The sequence below is a fragment of the Rhincodon typus genome, chromosome 2 (genome assembly GCF_021869965.1).
Source record: "Rhincodon typus isolate 14 chromosome 2, sRhiTyp1.1, whole genome shotgun sequence".
Taxonomy (NCBI): Eukaryota; Metazoa; Chordata; class Chondrichthyes; order Orectolobiformes; family Rhincodontidae; genus Rhincodon; species Rhincodon typus.
The window spans coordinates 107069868-107092898 of NC_063333.1; the positions used below are offsets into that span (position 1 = coordinate 107069868).

The 23031-nt window shown below is 42.0% G+C and overlaps 1 protein-coding gene across 1 annotated transcript in view; it reads left to right on the forward strand.

The window, feature by feature from the left end:
* Positions 1–23018, forward strand: part of LOC125485549 (triple functional domain protein-like) — a 32401-nt gene extending 9383 nt beyond the window's left edge. The window contains exons 2-6 of the mRNA XM_048608694.1: positions 4160–4164; positions 4672–4863; positions 13811–13980; positions 21065–21239; positions 22495–23018. Of these exons, the coding sequence (XP_048464651.1) occupies positions 4160–4164; positions 4672–4863; positions 13811–13980; positions 21065–21239; positions 22495–22500 (548 nt within the window). The 3' untranslated portion in view covers positions 22501–23018. The remainder of the gene's footprint in view (positions 1–4159; positions 4165–4671; positions 4864–13810; positions 13981–21064; positions 21240–22494) is intronic.
* Positions 23019–23031: the final 13 nt, after the last annotated feature.

The following is a 23031-nucleotide window of genomic DNA, read 5'->3' on the forward strand; positions in this document are numbered from 1 at the left end:
GAACAGTTTAGAAGTCCGCAAAGGAGAACCAAGGGATTGATTAAGAAGGGAAGGTGGAGTTTGAGAATAAGCCTGCAAGGAGCATAGCATCTGACGGAATAAGTTTCTGAAAGCATGTAATGTAGGTCCCTCGGTGTCAGAAACGGGATAATTTATAATGGGGAACAGACAAATAGTTGATGAAATAAATTCATATTTCACTTCTGCCTTCTTAAAAAAGGACACGAGGAAGCAGATCTGTGTAATCAATAGAAAAATGGTATTGGAGAAATTGATGGGATTGAAGGCTGATACATCTCCAGGACTTTATTATCTAGGATTCCAGGAACTCACCACCCTTTGTGTGGAAAAACTTGCCTCTCACGTCTCTTTTATACTCCACTCCCCACCCCTCCCTGAAGCTGTATCCCCTAGTAATTGACTCCTCCATCCTGGAAAAAGCCTCATACTTTCCACTCTAACCATGCCATTCATAATCATCTTAGCTTCAATCAGGTTGTACTTCAACTTCCTGCTTCCAGTGAAAACAAGGCCAGTCTCTCCAATCTTTCTTCATAGCTAAAATCCCCCATACCAGGCAACATTGTGGTAAACCTTTTCTGTACCATGTCAAAAGCATCCACATCCTTTTGGTAGCGTGGTGACCACAACTGTACTCAATATTCCATGTGTGGCCACACTAAAGTTCAAATAAAGCTGCAGCATAACTTGCCTGTCCTTGTACTTGGTGCCCCTTCCGATGAAGGCAAGCATGCCATACGCCTTTGTTATTACCTTATCTACCGATGCTGCCACCTTCAGTGATCTATGGACCTGCACGCCCATATCCCTCTGCATGTCATTACTCCTAAGGGTTCTGCCATTAACAATAATTTCCACCTGTACTTGACCTTGCAAAATGCATGACCTTATATTTGTCCAGATTAAACTCCATTTGCTGTTTTTCTGCCCGTGCCTCCAACTGATCTATATCCTGCTGTATCCTCTGACAATCTTGCTCACGATCGCAACCCCACCATCCTTTGTATTATCCACAAACTTACTAATTGGACCAGCCATGTTTTCCTCCAAATCATTTATGTAGACCATGAACAGCAGAGGTCCCAGCACTGATCCCTATGGAACACCAGTAGTCACGAACTTTCATTCTGAAAAGCATCCTTCCATTGCTACCCTCTGTCTTCTATGACTAAGCCAGTTCTGTATCCAGGGACAAAAACAAAGTTGCTGGAAAAGCTCAGCAGGTCTGCCAGCATCTGTGAAGAAAAAATCAGAGTTAACGTTTTGGGTCCGGTGACCCTTCCTCAGAACAGTTCTGTTTCCATCTTGCCAGCTTACCCCTGATACCATGTGACTTCACTTTTTGTACCAGTCTACCATGAGGGACCTTGGCAAAGGCTTTACTGAAGTCCATGTCGACAGCATCAACTGCTTTTCCCTCATCAATCATCTTCGTCACGTCCTCAAAAAACTCAGTCACTTTAGTGAGGCACGACCTCCCCTGCACGAAACCATGCTGTCTGTCGCTAATAAGTCCGTTTGCTTCTAAATGCTTATAGATCTTATCCCTGAGAACCTTTTCTAATACTTTCCCTACCACTGATGTGAGGCTCACAGGCCTGCAATTTCCAGATTATCCTGCTACCTTTCTTAAACAATGAGGCAACATTGGCAATTCTGCAATCTTCCGGGACCTCACCTGTTGCTGGAGAGGATACAAAGATGTCTGTCAATGCTCCAGCAATTTGCTCTCTTTCCTCCCTCAATATTCTGGGATAGATCCCATTATCACCTGGGGACTTATCTACCGTAATACTTTTTAAGACACACAACACTTCTTCCTTTTTAATAGCAACTTGGCTTAGAAATTCTGCACTCCCTTCCCTGAGATCATCTTCCACCAATTCCTTCGCTTTGGTGGATACTGACACACAGTATTTGTTTAGAACCTCACCCACCTCTTCTGGCTCCACACATAGATTCCCTCCTTCGTCTTGAATGGGCTAACCCTTTCCCTGGCTTCCCTATTGCCCTATTATCTATGTATAAAAAGCCTTGAGATTCTCCTTAATCCTGTTTGCTCATGACTTTTCATTAGTGAACAGGATTAAGAAGAATACCAAAGCTTTGAATCCCACAGTACTTAAGGAAGTAGCCCCAGAAATCGGTTGTCATCTTCCAAGATTCTTTAGACTCTCGTAGGCGCGGGGGTGTTGGGGGTGGTCCTCAGTCATTAAGAGAGGCTCGGTAGCACCACAACTGACTGAGCCACTCGAGTCCTAAAGGACATGGCTGCTAGATTAAGTCAACAGCTGATGAGGGGTCCACATACTTGGTCTTATTCTCTGAAATCTGCCTGTCACAGATACAGTTGCCCATGACAGTATCAGTAAGAGTGACCACAGCAAAGTCCACACAGCATGTGAAGACAATGGCCCATTAATGCTTCTTAACCAGCATCTTCCAAATTCACAGCCGTTGAGAAGGACCGGGGAAGCTTATACATGGGAACACCACCACATGCAAGTTCCCCTCCAAGGGGCACACCACCCTGATTTGGGTGTATATTCATCGTAGAATCATATTATAGAATACCTACAGTGTGGAAACAGGCCCTTCAGCCCAACAAGTCCTCACTGACCCTCTGAAGAGCAGCCCACCCAGACCCAATTAGAATCTTGTCTCAGTTAGAATCTAGTAAGTGTCAAGTGGAGTTTGGTAGTGGTTGGTCTGACAAAATTCTTTTCCTAGAAGCTTAGATGCAGATGAATTGTAATTGAAGGTGCAGCAATATAATTCTTACAGTTTGGGAAATTAGTTCACTTTTGAGGCAAGATATTGGATTTTTCTGGAAATCTGACTTGGAGAGAGGTTGGGATTAGAGGTAGGCTTAGAAATGCCTGAATTCAAAGACTTCTGAAGAAGGAACTTGAAATGGTAAGTTTTTCTTTCTCCCCTGATGGGCTGCCAGGCCTACTGACTTTTTCCAACAATGTCTGTTTCATAGGAGAAACTAGGACCTGAGAGCACAGCCTTGGAGTGAGGGGATGACCTTTTAGAACAGGAAATTCTTCAACCAGAGGGTGGTTAATCTATGGAACTCATTGCTGCAGAGGGCTGTGGTCGCCAAGTCATTGAATGTATTTAAAACGGAGATAGTTGGATAGGTTCTTGATTGGTAAGAGTGCAAGGGTTATGGGGAGAGGGCAGGAGAATGGGATTGAAAAACCTATCAGCCATGATTGTTTGGTGAAGCAGGCTCAATAGGCCGAATGATCTAATTCTGTTTCTGTACCTTATGGTCTTATTTTGGCTCTCCAGCTTTCGCAGTATTTTTGCTTTTATTAGAGTAGCCTGGAGCTGATTTTGTTGCTGACAGTGTCAATGTAAAGAGCAGAGGAGAGTAGTCAGAAAGTGTGCAATTGAAGGCAATTCAAACAAACCAGTTTCAGTCATATGGTGGAGGTTTCACATTGAATCATCTAGTTGATGGAACTGCTTTGAAGACGTCTCGCTCAGACCCATTGTGTCTTAAGAGAAAATAACTGAAAGGCTGTTAGCACCAAGTCAATCATAATGGGTTTTGATGCCTTTCACTGAAATCAAACTCAGCTGTAGAGGCATGTTGCCTTGGGTTATTTTGTGTTGGCCAGGCTGGAATGTTCATGCAAATGGAAGGCATGACATTCCTGAGATTATTTTGTCCTGGTAATTGCTGGAAATTTCTAAAGTAACCAACTTGCACAATTTTAATTCAGTATGTGTCCTTTTTTTGAAATAAAGAAATTTGTATCTTTCGCTTAATACCATTTGGACATGATGAGAACACATCCTATTTGAAAGGTAATTTCAGATCCCATATTATGCAGACTTCTACATTACAGCAGACATATTAAAGCAGGGTCCCAATGTAAAATCAGTGTTTAAAAAGTCTTTGTCCCTAACATAAAAAGAACCAATTTGTTTCCAAATGTGCAATTCCTGATTAAATTTCTGTAGATAATGAGTGTGTATGCTATTTATTCCTAATGTGAACAAAGTGAACCAGAAAATGCTATATATACACTCAGCAAGTCAAGGAAAATAAAATTAATGTGTGTGGTTGATGACCCGTCATCAAAACTGTTAAACCTAAACATTGAAGTTTTCATTTTCACAGATGCGGTTTGATCTGTGGAGTATTTTCAGTATTTCTGTTCTGATTTCAGTTTCTAGCAACTGCTGTATGAATTCATTGAAGGTAGTTCTGTGTTTTAGTTACACACTTGCCTTTACTTTCTACAGGTTAAGCCTAGTTTTCAAACCACTTCATGCCTTTGTGGCATAAGTTGACCTGGTGGGCCTAGTTCATGATGTAAGGACTTGTGCAAATTCCACCTTGTCATTTGGCAGATCTTAAGCACGTTGGGAGAATATAACAAGTCCATGATTAAACAGAGAAGAAAGCTTCCTTTGTTTAATGTGAAAACTCAGATTTCTTTTTCAAACAGAAATTGTCTACATTTTCACGTGTTATAGAACTTGGAGAATACACAAATAGCTAACAGTTAACGTTTGAATTCGAACACTAGCTCCTGATGAGAATTAGCGACATTTTATATAATTAATATTCAGTTGTAGAGTTCACTTGAATGATACCAGGAAATATAGATACATTCCTTTCTTCTATAGAACACATACACCAATGCAGATAAACTTCTGGAAGCTGCAGAGCAATTGGCTCAAACAGGGGAGTGTGACCCTGAAGAGATTTATCAGGCAGCCCATCAACTGGAAGATCGGATCCAGGACTTTGTAAGAAGAGTGGAGCAGCGGAAGATCCTACTGGATATGTCGGTCTCTTTTCACACCCATGTCAAGGAGGTGAGCTGGCATTTTGTGTTTTATTATGTAATCTGTTGAATTTGTTCTGTCCTGTCAACATTCTTACATTAGAATTTTCTGTGATTATGTTTATAATGGAAATTGTCTGTAGAAATATATACTTCCAGTCTGCTGACAAGGATTCTTGAAGGTCTGTGTTGAGCAGGAGTATGGGTTTGAAAGACGAAAAGCTGGTGGAACTAGGTCTTTTTGTCGTTTAGTGTTGATTGCTGCTAGAAAGGAAGATACAGCACAGGAACAGACCCATCAGCCCACCAGGTCTGCACTGACCATGATGCTGTTATAAACTAATTCCATCTGTGGGCACATGGTCCATGTCCCTCTGTTCTCTGCTGTTTGTGTGTCTGTCTAAATGCCTGTTAAACATGGCTATCATATTTGCTTCTGCCACTTCGTCTGGCAGTGCATTCCAGGAAACACATTTCTCTTAACTGTTTTAGAAGTATTACAGTCCTTTTGGGAGCTGTTGCCTTGTAGAATTTAGCTAGTAATTAAATTAGGTCAGGAAACATTCACATATTTCCATGTGACTGGGATCATCCATGTGATTGGGAAGTCCTCTTGGTGAATGTAGAGAGGGAACTTTACTGTCTAGTTACCCTGCTAAGAGTTTTCTGCTTCCACTGACAGTGGGTAGTAGTTCTTTCTTGAATCAAGGTTTGCTTATTGCTGTGCTCAGTGATTTTATTGACATTGGCTCTCTTTCAGCTGGAGTTGTGCTTCCTCTGAAGAAAGCAGTAATCTTTCCTGGGATAAGTAATTACACTTCTGCCTTACAAGGTGTAAAATATTCCACTTCAAGTACTTAGTCAGAAAGTTTCTTGATGGTCCTGCACAGATTTATTCAGATGCACTATCTGAGAGAAATTTCTTGGAGCTCCTGCATGAATTCTTAGAGGCAAATTCATTTCAGGAATTTTGTTGGCCATGAAGTGGTTTTCTAACTACATTACTTTATGCCATGTTATGGAGAGGTGATATTTTCTATGATGCAACATTTTAATTCTTCCACATCATTTCTGCCGAAAAATTGAATCAGGGTAAAACTTTTTACCTCGAAATACTTTTTTTCCCACTTTGTGTTAAGAATTCCTTTTTCTAGCTTCTCTTGATGTAAAGTGAGAAGAGGCTTGAAGGAGATTTGGACAGGCTGAGTGAGTGTGCAAGAACATGGCAGATGCCATATAATGTGGAAAAGCATGAGGTTATCCTTATACTTGAGGGCAGCATGGTCGTTGACAGTACTGCCTCATGGCACCAGGGACCCAGGTTTGATTCCAACCTTTGTGCAGAGTTTGCATGTTCACCCCATATCTGAGTGGGTTTTCACTAGGTGCTCCAGTTTCCTCCCACAGTCCAAAGTTGTGTAGGTTTGGTGGATCGGCCATGCTAAATTGCTCCATAGTGTCCAGGGATATGCAGACTACATGGTAAATGCAGGGTTACAGGGAATAAGGTGGGAGCTTCTTCAGAGGGTCAGTGCAGACTAGATGGGCCAAATGGCTTCTTTCTGCACTGTAGGGATTCTGTGATTCCATTCACTCTGCAGAATATTTCTCGAGTGGTGAGAGATTGGGAAGTGTTTATGTCAAAAGGAGCCTGTGTGTCCCAAGTCATAAATGATAGAAATCTAGCATGCAGCAAACAATTAGGAGCATATCTTTTGATAACTGGTAACAAAGTTTAAACGTCTGTTCCTATTTCCCTTTTCCTATTCACACTACTAGTTCAGGTTGCAGTATGACATTTGACTCCAGTCAAGACAGCTATATTTCTTATGAATACGTAGGAAAATGGGAAGCAGGAGTAGGCTATTCAACCCTCAAGCCTGTTCCACTACTGTACGGCATAGCTGATCATCGATCTCAACATAGAAACATAGAAGGTAGGAGAGGCTATTCGGCCCTTCCAGCCTGCTCCGCCATTCTTCACGATCATGGCTAATCATCCAACTCAATAGCCTAATCCTGCATTCTCCCCATAACCTTTGATCCCATTCGCTCCAAGTGCTATATCTAGTCGCCTCTTGAATGCATTCAGTGTTTTGGCATCAACTATGTCCTGTGGTTATGAATTCCACAGGCTCACCACTCTTTGGGTGAAGAAATGTCTCCTCATCTCCATCCTAAATCGTCTACCCAAATCCTCTACCCAAATCCTCATACTGTGACTCCTGGTTCTGGACACCCACCATTGGGAACATCCTCCCTACATCTGGCTTATCCAGTCCTATTAGAATTTTATAAGTCTCTGAGATCCCCCATCATTTGTCTGAACTCTAGCAAAAACAATCGCAATCTGGTCAATCTCTCCTCGTACATCAGATGCGCCATCCCTGGAATCAGCCTGGTAAACCTTCGCTGCACTCCCTTGAGAGTAAGAGCATCCTTGCTCAGAAAAAAGACCAAAACTGCATGCAGTATTCTAGGCGTGGCCTCACCAAGGCCCCATACAGCTGCAACAATACATCCCTGCTTCTGTACTCAAAACAACTTGCAATGAAGGCCAACATACCGTTTGCCTTCTTTACTGCCTGTTGCACCTGCATGCTCACCTTCAGCTGCTGGTGCACAACGACACCCGGGTACCACTTCACATTCCCCTCTCCCAATTTACAGCAATTCAGGTAGTAATCTGCCGCCTTGTTTTTACTTCTGAAGTGAATAACCTCACATTTACCCAAATTGTATTGCGTCTGTCATTGATTTGCCCACTCACCCAACCTGTCCAGATCATGCTGTAGGATCTCTGCATCCTCTTCACAGTTCACCGCCTCACCCAACTTGGTATCATCTGAAAACTTGGAGATGTTACATTTTGTTCCCTCATCTAAATCGTTAATATATACTGTGAATAGCTGGGGTCCCAGTATTGATTCTGTGGCACCCTACTACTTACTGCCTGCCAGTTTGAAAGTGGCCTACTCTTTACTTTCTGCCAACCAGTTTCCTATCCATTTCAATACACTTTCCCCAATGCACTTTAATCTTGCACATTAATCTCTTACATAGGACTTTGTCAAACGCCTTCTGAAAGTCCAAATATACTACATTGACTGGCTACCCCTTGTCAACTCTATTAGCTACATTTTCTTAGAATTCCAACAGATTTGTCAAGCATGATTTCCCCTTCATAAATCCATGCTTACTCTGCCTGATCCTGCCACTGCTTTCTAAATGCTCTGCTATAAAATCCTTGATAATTGATTCAATAATTTTCCCCACTACCAATGTTAGGCTCACTGGTCTATAATTCACTGTTTTCTCTCTACCACCCTTTTTGAATATTAGAGTGACAATAGCTACCCTCCAATCTGCAGGGACTGTTCCAGAGTCCATAGAATTCTGGAAGATGACCACCAATGCATTCACTATTTCTAGAGCTACTTCCTTAAGTACTCTGGGATGTAGATTATTAGGCCCTGGGGATTTATCGGCCTTCAATCCCAACAATTTTCCCAGCACCATTTCTTTACTAATATTGATCTCCCTCAGTTCTTCAAACATCATTCTCTCAAACTACCCCCCTGTCCCTTGGTATCCAGAAATCTAACGATCTCTGTACAGAACATACTCCGTGACTGAACTTTACTACCCTCTGGCATAGAGAATTCTACCACAGCAATATTATGAAGTGCAACTATCCATTAACACACTTTGAAATGAGCAATGCTACCAAATATCCTGCAGAGGCTACAGGCAGGGATCAGAAGCAGGAAATACTACAGGAGCCAATTGGCTGAGTGGTACAACCATTCAGATGAAGTCTAAAAGTTGCCCAACTCATTCAATTAAGTCGGAAGGCCATGAATTATGAGTGCTGGCACCCCGTGTAATACCTCGCCCTACAAATATTAGTTATTGAGGGTTAAAAATTATGGCTTAAGATATTTTTGGAAGTATTTTGAAACAAATTGTGTCAAACCAGTGGTCAGATTAAACATGCACATTCTGTTGAAAACATTGATGCAGGAATTTAAAAAGGAAATGTCGACATACAAAATGCAACAAAATATGTTCATTTATATGAGTTGAAGGCATTCTAACAAGCTTGGTTTAAACTATTGGTATTCTATTCATTGCCCTACTGTGAAGCACTTTGAAATTTTAATGATGTACACAGTATTCGTGAAACTTTGAGGTTGATAAAATAACAAAAAACCTGAAATATTAATTTTATTTCTTCACCGGGGGTGGCACTGTGGCTCAGTGGTTAGCATTGCTGCTTCACAGCACCAGGGACCTGGATTCGATTGCACCCTTGGGCGACTGTCTGTGGAATTTGCATGTTCTCCCCGTGTCTGTGTGGGTTTTCTCTGGGTGTTCCGGTTTCCTTCCACAGTCCAAAGATATGCAGGCTAGGTGGATTGGCTGTACTAAATTGTCCGTAGTGTTCAGGGATGTGTAGGTTAGGTGGGTTATAGGTGGATGGTTCTGGGTGGGATGCTCTGAGGGACAGTGTGGACTCGTTGGGCCAAAGGGCCTGTCTCCACACTGTAGGGATTCTATAAATTTGCAGTGGGCGTGTAGCTCAGTGGTGGAGCATTTCACTGCAGATCACGAGGTTCCCAGTTCAAATCCCTTTAGAGGCTCTTGAACTCTGGGGGGCAGCACTGTGGCTCAGTGGTTAGCACTGCTGCCTCACAGCGCCAGGAATCCAGGTTCGATTCGACCCTCGGGCGACTGTCTGTGAGGAGTTTGCACATTCTCCCCGCGTCAGCGTGGGTTTCTTCCGGGTGCTCCAGTTTCCTTCCACAGTCCAAAGGTGTGCAGTTTAGGTAGATTGGCCATGTTAAATTGCCCGTAATGTTCAGGGATGTGTAGATTAGGTGGGTTATGAGGGATGGGTCTGGGTGGGATGCTCTGAGGGACAGTGTGGACATGTTGGGCCGAAGGGCCTATCTCCGCACTGTAGTGATTCTATGATCTATGATCCTTAGATGCAGCCTGACCAGGGCATTTCCTGAAAATTCTACCAGCGTCCTAATTTTTTTTTTGCAATGTTAAGCGCAAGTTTTCCCCTTTGTTGCTCCTCTCCGTATAGGCATAAGCAAAATAAATCAATTTGTGAACAAATGATCCTTTTGAAAGGCATATGTCATAATTGGAACGTATAAGACATTTGGCATTTATTCCAATAAATTTTAGCTTTGCAATTAAGACAGTTGGCTTGACTAGTACAAGGCAACCATTTCCATTGAACTTTTTATTCAGATTCAAAGAAAAAGAACACATGTTAGAACTTGTACAAGTGTTATTTGAAATAGGAAGCCATTTCTTGGTTGTGGTCCATTTGAGTGTCTCTCTAGAAATACTCTGAAAGAACCATGAACTCTGCTGACACACAAAGGAGAGATACTGTCTTCCTATATTTTATGTATGATGATAAATAGATCTTGTTTATTGGAATATAACTGTTCTAGGAAACAGGTGACTTTATTTAGAAGTAAAGATAAAAGTGAAGTTGCTGTAGTCTTACCAGACCACGGGACTGTTCGCTTAATAGAGAGAGAGACAACTGGTGGTGGCATATCCTGAGGGTCACCATGCCTCAGGCGAGGATTGAGGTTGAGAAGAGTCCTTCATGGTAACCTCAACAGTGCGGGAATTGAACCCAAGCTGTTGGTGCCACTGTGCATTGCAAACTATCCATCCAGCCAATGGAGCAAGCCATATTAGGATATTATACCTTGTCTGTCATAAACTTGCATTGTTTACTTCAGTTTTAATATTACAAAATAAACAAATTAAAATGAAATTCAGATCATAACTCTTGAATTGGAATCAAATGTAAGAATATAGTCTACAGCCCAATGGCCTAAACCTAGATTTCACCAGTTTTAAATGTCCCCAACCCTGGGCTCATCCCATGTCCAACCCTCCCTCTCATCCCAGTCTCTTTGACCTGATACAACCTGTCCATCTTCTCTCGCAACAACCGCCCCTCCCACCTCACTGACCAATCCCCACCACTCCCTACCTGCACTCACCTATCACCATCCCATCTACCTTCCCCAGCCCCACTCCTCCTCTCTCTACTTTTGAGCTCCCTTACCCTTCCCCATTTCTCAATAAGTGGCCTGACCCGAAACATCAACTTCCCTGCTCCTCTGATGCTGCCTGGCCTGCTGCGTTCGTTCAGCTCCACACTGTGTTATCTCTGATTCCAGCATCTGCAGTTCTTGATATCTCGAAGAATATTGTTGTAGTGATTGGAACCAGGACCAGATGGATCTCATTGACTGAGATCCTTGATTGGGGTTGTTAACCTGGGCCAACCAGGGAGCACTGGGCTGACATATAAGCTGGAGATTGAGTTTCCTGGGACTGGCTCTGAGCTGGCTGGTAACAGCCCATATACTCTGCACACGTAATTAAAGGGTATCTTGGTGACACAATACTGGCCTCTGTGCAATTATTCCAAAAATCCTCCACAAAAGTGACAAAACGTGGGCAGTTGCAATTCCTATTAGTTATTCCTTGGATGTATTGAACTCTTTTTTAACTCCCAGGCAGGGTATGACAAAGTAGCTGGAAGGTTCAGCTGACCTTTATGACTGTGACTTACTGTCACGCAACCTGCTGACCTACTGATTAAAATAGTCCTGAAGCCAGTACAGTCTGGATGCCGAGCTGTTAAGCTTACATGGCAGGAGACTGGTAGCGCAGATTCAGGAGACGGTCACACGTACTTGCCTTGGAGGGCATCCTACTCGGGGTACTGGAGCCCCAGCAGGTGCCCTTAAGATTTCAGGGAAGAAACTAATTTTAAAAACACTAAATGAGGAGAAAATTTGTCTCAATTTTTCTGAAGCTGATTCTGAAATTCAGTACATTTTAAAGCCATCATAATGTGTCTCTATCCCACTTGAAAGATCTGCTTGGATGACGAGTTAGGGTCTTAATGAACAATGGCCCTTCTTCCGCGTCATGAATTATGTGGCTTTTGGCCATCAGCTGACAAGAAATTACAAGTGTATTTAAGAAATATGCTTCCCCTGTTCCTAACCTTGAATTGTATTCTGCCAGAAACTTGGCAGAATGGTGAATTTCGGCATGCTTTACACCATTCTGTGATACTGCAAGTTGATAGCATCCTAGCCCACATTTTAAATGGCAGTTTTTCAGAGTAGTCTTATTTTCAGATTTCCAACGTTCCAACATATTTTGCTTTTGAGTGGAAAGCATAATCTGCTGTACGCATCTCTGTAAAGCTTGAACTGCAATAAGTTCCTGCCACATAGGGTTAGGATTCTTTCATGTGGACCAGTGACCACACATTAGATTTTTTTTTAAAGAACAGACTTGTTCTATTGTATTTTCTGCTTTCCAGCAGCCAAGCACAATGAGCACCAGCTTTCCACTTAAAACTTATTGCCATGTAACCTGCTAATAAATGCTTTACAGCGCCTATAATTGCAATGTTGCTACTACTTAATCAATATGCTCACCAAATGAATTTCAAGCTCATGGTAATGGTTTAGATTGAGATGTAACAAAAGGAGCAGCAGCTTAGAAAAAAACATAATTAACATTGTTTCTCTCTGAACAATCAGCAGAGTTAATATTTTGAGCCCAAAGACTCTTTGGGAATTTAAAGTTTGGGCAAAGATCTGTAGCTCGGGTTGAGGGTGAGGTTGTTGACTTGCTCACCTAGCTGGCTTATTTTCGTTCACACGTTTCATCATTATGCTAGGTGACATCATCAGTGGAGCCTCCATTGAAGCGATGTTATTCTACTCCGCTTGGAATTTATACTGCCAGGTCCATTATGGTGAATAGTGTCATTTCTGGTTTTGATCTGTATGGATTTGTATGTGAGTTTGTTTGCATTACGGGTAGAGAACGATGCCGCTAGGAATTCCTGTGCGTGTCTATGTTTGGCTTGGGCTACTTTGGTTACCTGGTCCCAGTTAAACTGATGGCCTTCATTTTCTGAGTATACTGATATTAAGGACAATTCGTCATGCCGTTTTGCTGCTAGTTGATGTTCGTATATTCTGATGGCTAGTTTCCTTCCTGTTTGTCCAATATAGTGTTTGTGGCAGATGTTGGATGGTCGGCATCTGCAGATATAAACGCTATAAACGGATATCCTCGCAAATTCGTCCGCAGATGCTTACTAAACATACAACAACAGGAAGACACAGTACTCCTTAACACACTGGCCACGCTGCCCTACATCAAGAACATATCGGAACTGACAACAAGACTCTTAAGACCAATAGGAATCATGGTGGCCCGCAAGCCCACAGCCACACTACAACAAACACTTAAAGGATTAAAGACCCCATTCTCACAACATGCAGAACCAACGTAGTTTACAAAATACCATGCAACGACTGCCACAAACATTACATCGGACAGACAGGAAGGAAACTAGCCATCAGAATACGTGACCATCAACTAGCAGCAAAACAAACTCTCCTTAATATCGGTACACTCGGACAATGAAGGCCATCAGTTTAACTGGGACAAGGTAACCATAGTAGCCCAAGCCAAACATAGACACGCACAGGAGTTCCTGGAGGCATCGTTCTCCACTCGTAATGCAATCAACAAACACTTCGAATTGGATCCCATAAACAAACCTATACGGATCAAAACCGGAAATGACACTACTCGGCATAACGGACCGGACAGTATAAATTCCTAGTGGAGTCGAATAACATCACTTCATTTGAGGCTCCACTGATGATGGTGAAACGTCTAAACGAAAACAAGCCAGTTCGGCGAACAAGTCAACAACCTAACTCTTTGGGAATCAAATCATTACCCCATTTGTCCTCAAATGCTGCCAGATCTGCTGAGCTTCTTCAGCATTTTCTGTTCTTATTTCAACTTTCCATTCAAATCTGTTCTCAATCATGGCCTCTATTATTTTCCACATTGTTAATATTCCAGTTGTGGTGTTTTCTGTTTTGTAGCTCTGGACATGGCTGGAGGATTTACAGAAGGAACTTTTGGATGATGTGTATGCTGAATCTGTGGAGGCAGTGCAGGATTTGATCAAACGCTTTGGGCAGCAGCAACAGACCACTCTTCAAGTTACAGTGAATGTCATCAAAGAAGGGGAGGATTTAATCCAACAATTGAGGTTGGCAATCAGATTGTTACAACTTTGAGTTATCACTGTCTCATTTAGTTTGAATTCTTGGAGCCTGATATCAATTTGGAAAGCACGTCCCCCCTCCTTGCCTTAGTGACCGGATCCCTTCATCCAAGTCTTGTACGTAAATAGTAAAATCTTAAAGCTACAGCACTGATTTCTGTGGCACACCACTTTTATGTCTTGCTAAAAATGACACGTTTACAGCTAATGTTTCCTGTTAGCTAGCCAATGTCCTCTACAGCATGAGCTTTTAATTCCTGTAATAAGCTATGATGTGGCACCTCATCAAATGCTTTCTTGAAATTTAAGTACAGTACATCTACTGGTTTCCTTTTATTCAAAGCACACTACTTCCTCAAAGATCTCTAATAAATTGCTTAAACATGATTTCCCTTCCAAAGAACCATGTTGATTCTGCCCAATTACCTTGAATTTTTTGAAGTACCTGGCTAGGTTCTCGAACATCTCTATAAAAACATAATACTTAGGAACAGAAGTCGGCCTTTTGGCCCATCAATTTTGCTCTGCCATTCAATGAGATCGTGACTGTTCTGATAATCTTAACTCCACTTTCCTGTCTTTTCCCCATAATCCTTGATTCCATTACTGATTAAAAATCTTCAAACCTCAATCTTGACCATGCTTACTTAAGCCAGCATCAACCACCCGCTGTGGTGAAGAGTTCCACAGTGTCACGACTCTCTGTGAAAAGAAATTTCTCCTCATTGCTGTCTTAAATGGGTGACCCCTTACTCGGAGATTATGCCCTTTGGTCCTAGACTCTCCTGAAAGGGGAAACAGACTCCCTGCCTATACTCTGTCAAGCCATCTAAGAATTCTGTATGTTTCAATAAAGTTACCTGTCGTTCTTCTAAACTCCAATGAATACAGGCCTAACCAATTCAATGTCTCCTTGTAAAATCCCTGCATTCCTGGGATCAACCGAGTGAATCAGTTCTGACTGTCTCCAATGCCAGTATCTCTTTCATTAGATAAGGGGACCAGAATTGTTTATTATTTTCTAGGTTTGACAAATGTTCAGCCAACCAGCCTGCCCCCGCATCCACTTCAACATAACTCCGTTACTCCCTGGGCACTGAGCACTCTGTTCAAAGTCATACTCAGTCACATGAGAGTATAATGACATAAGTATTGTTGACATGGAGAACTAAATAGTGATAGCTTGAAAAGTGTCCTTATTACAGAGGAGGAGGTGCTGGGTGTATTAAAACACACATATGTGGATAAATCCCTGCGACCTGATCAGGTGTATCCCAGAAGCTGGGGGAAGTGATTGCTGGACCCCTTGCTGAGATATTTGTATCATGATAGCCGTGGGTGAGGTGGCAGAAGACTGGAGGATGGCTAATGTGGAGCCATTATTTTAAAAAGGTGTAAGGTAAAGCCAGAGATCTATAGACCCTGACATCAGTAAGTTGTTGGAGGGAGTTCTGAGTGACAGGATTTACATGTATCTGGAAAGACAAGGACTGATTAGGGATAGTCAACATGGCTTTGTGTGTGGGAAATCTTGTCTCACTAGATTGAGTTTTTTGAAGAGGGTATGGAACGTTTGAGTTATAAAGAGAGTCTGGATAGACTGGGACCTTTTTCCATTGGAGCGTAGGAGGTTGAGAGGCGACCTGATAGAAATTCACAAAATGAGAGATATAGGTAGACTTAATGGTAGTTGTGTTCTCCTTAGGATGAAGGATTTCAAGACTAGGGGACACATTTTTAAGGTGAGAGGAGAGAGATTTTAAAAAAGAAATGAGAGGCAAATTTTTGACACAGAGGGTGGTTCACGTGTGGAATGAACTTCCTGGGGAGGTGGCGGATGTGGGTACAGTTATAACATTGAAAAGACATTTGAATAGGTCCATAATTAGGAGTGATTTGGAGGGATGTGGGCCAGGAGCAGGCAGGTAGGACTAGTTTACTTTGGGATTATGGACTGATTAGACTGAAGGGTCTGTCTCAGTGCTGTATGCTCTCTATAAGTGGCAAAGGAAGAGCTGGTGACATTGTCTGTATGGACTTCAGTAAAGCATTCGACAGGGTTCTGCATGATAGGCTAGTTAGCAAGGTTAGGTCATATGGAATCCCGGGAGAGCTAGCCATTTGGATACAAAATTGGCTGTAAGGTAAGTGTGAGTGGTGAAGGGTTGTTTTTCAGACTGGAGGCCTGTGACCAGCGGTGTGCTGTAAGGATTGGTGATGGGTCCAGTGCTTTTTGTCATTTATATAAATGATTTGGATGTGAATATACGAGGAATGGTTAGTGAGTTTGCAGATGACACCAAAATTGGAGGTGTATTGGACAGTCTCAGACTACAACGGGGCCTTGATCAGATGGGCCAAGAAGTGATAGATGGAGTTTAATTTAGGTAAATGTGAGGTGGTGTATTTTGGTAATGCAAATCAGGGCAGGACGTATACAGTTAATGGTAGGGCCCTGGCAAGTGTTGCCAAACAAAGAGATCTTGGGGTGCAGGTTCATTAGATCCCTGAAAGTGGAGTCACAATAGACAGGATAGTGAGGAAGGCGTTAGTTATGCTTGCCATTATTGGTCAGTGCCTTGAGTGTAGGAGTTATGTTGCAGCTGTATAGGACATTGGTTAGGCCACTTTTGGAATACTGTGCTCAGTTCTAGTCTCCCTGCTGCAGCAAAGACTTTGTTAGGGTGAAGAAGGGATTTTCAAGGATGTTGCCAGGGTTGCAGGGCTTGAGCTGTAGGGAAAAGGCTGAATAGGCTGGGGCTATTTTCCTTGCAGCTTCGGAGGCTGAGTGGTGACCTTATAGAGGTTTATACAACCATGAAGGACATGGATAAGTTGAATAGCCAAGATCTTTTGTCCAGGGTAGGGGAATCCAAAATTAGAGGGAATAAGTTTAAGGTGAGAGGGGAAAGAATTAAAAGGGACCTAAGGGGCAACTTGTTCACACAGAGGATGATGGGTGTATGGAATGAGCTGCCAGAGGAAGTGGTGGAGTCTAGTACAATTGCAACATTTAAAAGACATCTGGACGAATAGGAAGGATTTAGAGGATAATAGGCCAAATGCTGGCAAATGGGACTAGACTGTTAGGATATCTGGTCGTCACGGAAGTGTTGGACCTAAATGTCTGTTTCCGTGCTGTACAACTCTATGACACGTGGCTGAAAGAAAGGCAGGAACGACAGCTCAACATTCCTAGTAGACTTTTCTGATGACCGATTTTAAAAAAAACAGAATAGGTCACAATATTCATTAAAGAAACAATGATAATCTTGAGGAGGTGTGATATGATAGAAAAATAATCAAATTAAGGGAAATGAGTTGGGCTGAAGACAAAAAAGGGGCAATCACACTTTTTTTAGTGTGGTGTAGACCCCAAACAGTCAGAGTGAACCAGAAGAGCAAATGTCTAGACAAGTCTGAAAATTGCAAAAAAGGCAACTGGGTAGTAGGGCAGTAATGATGGAGGAATTCAAATACCCTAAAATTATTGGCAATGGATAAACATGGAGGGAGCCACTTTCTTAAAGTACATTCAGTTATTAAGTTAGCACTGGAAGGTCAAGAAGAAAACAGGCAGTTCTGGTCTTGGTTTTAGAGAATGAAACTGAATACATCGAAGAGATATCAGTTGGGGAGCACATTGGTGTATGTGATAATATATCAGTTTTTTTATTCTTTTGTGGGATGTGAGAGTCACTGGAAAGGTCATTAACTCTATGCAGTCCATCTCATTCAAGTGTATCTGTACTGCTGTTAGGAAGGGACTTTCAGCATTTGATTTCAATGATAGTGAAGGAATGGCATTCAAGTCTGGATGGTTTGTGACTTAGAGAAAAACTTGCAGATGGTCATTCCCGTACATCACCTGCCCTTGTCCTTCGAGATTGTTGAGGCCATCATTTTGGAAAAAGCTGTTGAAGAAGCTGTGGTGAATTGCTGCAGTGCGTTTAGTAGATGGTGCACACTACTAGTGGTGGAGAGAGTGAATGTTGAGGGTGGTTAGAATTCCAGTCAAGTGAGTTTCCTTATCCTTTACGGTGCTGCATTTCTTGTGTTGTTGGAATTGTACTCATCCAGGCAAATGGAGAGTATTCTATCACCCTCTGATATATGATTTATGTATGAATGACAGGCAGGCTTGGGGACACAGAAGTGACTTAACTTGCTGGAGAGTTCCCAGTTGTGAACTGCTCTTGTGGTCATAGTTAAACCAAATAAATATATGATTAATGGTATCTAACAGTTTGTTGTTGTGAATGTCAAGGGCAGATAGTTAGATTTGTTCTTGATGGAGAAAGTCATTGTCTGGCACATAAGGACAAAGGTCAGGAGTAAAGTACTCAACGGATAAAAGCTGATTGTATTAAGTGGGGTTTTTGCTAAAGTGAACTGTGAGCAGCTACTTGAAGGCAAATCTGTGCTGAATCAGTTAGAGACATTCAAAGGAGATGGTGAGGATTCAAAGCAAGTATGTTTCCTCAAAGGAAAAGGATGGGACTTGACTCCTAAATGTCAAGGAGTTCAGAGGAGACAATGAGCCTGGGGGTCCAGACTGTAGAAAATCCAGAGAAGTAGAGCAGGTGTAGGGATGAAATTAAAAGTGGGCATGAGGAAAGCAAAAAGAAAGCGTGAAAATATGTAGAGTCATATAGCCGGGATCAGCCAGTTGATGCCAATTTAACCCAAACTAAACTAGCTGGTGCTTGACCCATATCCCTCCTTAATCATGTACTTATCTAAATGTCTTTTAAATGTTGTGACTGTACCCGCATCCATCACTTTGTCTGGAAGTTCATTCCACAGATAAACCACTCTGTGTTTTAAAAACAAATTGCCCCTCGTGCCATTTTTATGTCTTTCTCCTTGCACCTTAAAAATATGCTGCCGAGTCTTGAAATTCCCCACCTTGGGAAAAGACACCTGCCATTCACCTTATCTAGATCCCTCATGATTTTATAGACCTCAATAAGACCACTCCTCATCCTACGCTCCAGTGGAAAATGTCCCAGCCTATCCAGCCTCTCCTTATAATTCCTGGCAACATCCTAGTAAATCTTTTCTGAATTGTCTCCAGTTTAATAATATATTATCATAATATCCTTAATAATATTGTCAATTAAAATCAAGAAAAATCCAAAGTTGTTTTTTGTCAGTATAATAGGATAATTAAACAATTGATAGAGCCTGTTACGGACATAGAGTAACTTTTGTGTGGGGCTCAGAATCACAGAATTGTTATGACACAGGAGGAGGCCATTTGGTCCATCATAGATGAATATCATAACTGGTGTCGATCTTCTGCTTTTTCCCCATACCTGTCCACATTATTTCTATGCAAATAATCATGAATGCCTCAAAAAAACCTGCCACCACCATATTTCCACGCAATGCATTCCACATTCACAACTACCCATTGTGTGAAAATGTTTTTTCCTCACATCACCCTTGCTTCTTTTGCATATCACCTTAAACCTATGCCCGCTTGTTCTTGTTTCGTAACAGACAGGAGCAACTTTGCCCTATCTGCTATATCCAGCTGCTCATGATTCGGAAAACCTTTATCAACTCTCCTCTTAACCTTCACCCCAAGGAGAACAGTCCCAACTTCTTTAGTCTGCTCTCATAACTGAAGTTTCTCGTTCTTGAAACCTGGAGAATGTTGGTATGGTTCTTAAGAAATATTATGTTTCTATGTAAATGGCCATTTTTCCACACTAACCCCTTCTCCTTAGATGTCATAGCCTAGAACAGTAGAGCAAGCCTAAGGGGTTGAATGTCCTGCTTTGTCTTGAATATACTGAATATCATCCCTCTGGGACAGAGAATTCCTTAGACATTCTTCTTGATCTCTCACCTGATTAGCTAGTCCCTTGTTCTGAGACTGTGTCCTTGGTTCTAGACCCCCATTCCCACCCTAATTGATGGAAATACTCTTTCTGCATCTTTTATGTCTAGCCCTTTAAGAAATTTTTAAAGTTAATTTGAGATCACTTCTTACTTTTCTAAATGCTAGAGAATACAGGGCAAGTCTCGTCAATCTCTTCACTTTGGACCATGCTGCCATCCTAGGAATTAGTTATGTGAATCTCTGTTGCACTGCCTCTGAGGCAAGTACATCCTTCCTTTAGTAAGGAGGACCAAAACTGCAAACTGTACTCGGGTACAATCTTACAGAGCTTCCATACAATTGAAGCAAGATGTCTTTGCTGTAATACTCAAATCCTCTTGCGACAAAGGCCATTAAATGTTTTACCTTCCTAATTGTTTGCTGTACTGTATTTTGGTTTTAGTGACTTATGAACAAGGACATTTCCTAATCTTTCACCATTTAAGAAATACCCTGCGCCTCCCACTTAAGCACATTTATGTTTCATATTTTTCTTTAATCCAAATGTTTTCTGGATGAAAATTATTCAGTTACTTTAGTTAGATGATTGGAGTATGAGAGTTTCTATGACAGATGCTTATATTCCAAGCACCATACTTTATGATAATATCAGAAATGCCACTTGCATATTGCCAAGTAAATTGTTAGTGTACTCTTCATGGTTTATCAAGGGATGATCCTGATGGATAAGGCTCTCACTACCAGTGTTTAAGTTGGCCTCTTAACCAAATTTGTGAGAGAATTATTTCTGTCTGTTACCTAACATGTTGGGCTGAGAATGATATTTATTGTTAGTGTGTATATTGTGTATTTTTACACACAGATGCTGATCTTTCTCTGGCTACTATGTTGTAACCACTTATTTCTAGTGCATTACACAGCAAGAAAAGTCACCATTTCCAAATGGTAGAGTCTTCTGGCTATGGATCTGGCAGGAGGTGTTAACTTCTCATGAGCAAACATTATTTTCTTTACAAGTTGCAGTGCATTTCTTATATGAAATATGAATGTTCTCTTATTGATAATGTAGTTGGATGCCAAATGGAAAATTCAACAAGTTAATTGACATTGAAATAATGACTTCAAAGGATTTAAAGACTTTTGTTTGCAAAATTTATCAGGAGTTCAGCTGTTGTAATACTGTCTATTGCAAGTACCTTACTGTCATCTTCTTGTCAGGGATTCTGCCATTTCAAGCAACAAGACTCCACACAACAGCTCCATTAATCATATAGAAAGTGTTCTTCAGCAGCTGGATGAAGCTCAGGCTCAAATGGAAGATCTTTTTCAGGAGCGCAAGATCAAACTGGACCTCTTCCTTCAACTCCGAGTATTTGAACGGGATGCAATAGATGTAGGTGTCCGTTAGAGATTTAATTCTTGGGTTAATTATTTCCATGCTGTTATTTCTTTGTTTTCCCTTTCTTTGTTTTCATGCACTTACTCTGTTTTACATGTCATCTCCTACAGTACAGGGCAAGAACAGGACATTGACATGCCCATGTGTGAAATTGAGAGTGTGTCATTGTGAGATTTTGGCTATCATGGGCAGGTTGCACAATTGTCATTATTTATCACATCAGTAGAATAGAATAGAATATTCTTTATTGTCATATGTACTCACGTACAGATGTATAGGAGCACAGTGCAACGTTTACAATGTCCCCACATGGTGCCATCTTAGTACACAGTACCTAGGTATAGATCTTAGGTATAAAATAGAGAAATAAAGGCGGGGGAGAAAAGGAAAAACGTTACATTACTTAGTTAGTTGCAGTATAAGTTAGAAAACTGGGAAATAAAGTTAAAAAGATAAGCATTACAGCCTTTCTGTAAGGGCCTACAGTAGATCAGCACAGGAGGCTTCCACAAGTGGTCTGACTGGCCTCGCAAGATGCTGACTAGCTCACACCAATTCCCAGTCCAAAAACCATCCTGTTCCACTTGAGCCTCCAAGTCGCTGGTTGTCGCCACTCTGCTAGAGCCTCCAGCCCCAGCCCATTCCTGCATCACTCGAGCCTCCAGACCGCTGATCGACCTTGCTTCACTCCAGCTCGCTCCGCTCCATGCGTCCAGCCCACTCTATGTCGGGGAAAACCCCAAAAAGCGGAACAACGCAGAAAAAAGTTGGGAGGGTGGGGAGAAGAAACAGGAAATAAACAGAAAGAGCAGAGGAGCTCTGGTTGGAGTGTCCTATTGCCGCCATCTTGACTGGAAGAGAAGAAGCTTTTTAAATGATTAATGATCAATAAAATTGCAGTCATAGTCACCAGTATCTCAAATACTTGTTTTAGCCTGAGTCAATTTTATTGCAAGTTGGTTAATCCTGAATATTTAATTGACTGTCAGTTTTGGGTTGAAACACATTGAGTTTGTCTTGCACATTGTCGCTTGTTGCTGTGCCAAAGGGCAATTATAATACTAGAATCTTCTGATAATCACCTAGAATAGAGTAGAATAACCTTTATTGTCACATATGGTCAATGCACATAGTGAAATCTTTATACATTGCCAATTACAGAGCTGACTTAGATATAAATGTACCGAGATACAGCTTCTTTAGTTACAAGATTTTAGACAATACAGAAATAACATGTCCGGCATTACAGAAATAAAAGTTCAATACAGCAGACCATGCTGGCATCTAGCTTCCTGTCCACACTGGGTCTTGACTCCACACTGCGGCAGCAACATGCCACACCGGGAGGCTGCTGCAGGAGGCCAGAAGGCTGCCATGCCATGTTGGAAGGCCGCTGCGCTAGGCCGGGAGGTCTATACGGGAGGAGACTGCTGCAGGAGCCTGGAAGTTCCCAAAACTGCAAGGCCCCGATGGGAGCAGACCGCTGCACAGGTCGAGAGGTGGTTGCTCCAGATCAGAGGTCGCCGTGCCAATGCTGGGAGGCCAGGACGGTGCCATGACATAGTGGGAGGTTGTTGCGCCAGGTCGGGATCATTGCCAGAGGCCGGGAGTCAAAGGGAAAACGAGGGGGATTAAAAAAAAAGAAAAGGAAGAAGAACAAGCGGAGCAACTGACCTCTAGCTGGAGCGCCCTACTCCGCTGCGATCTTCTCCGAATTGTGATGATATCAACTAGTGTGATGATATGTCACTGTAGTTGTACAATGAAATGTTGACTGCCTTCACAT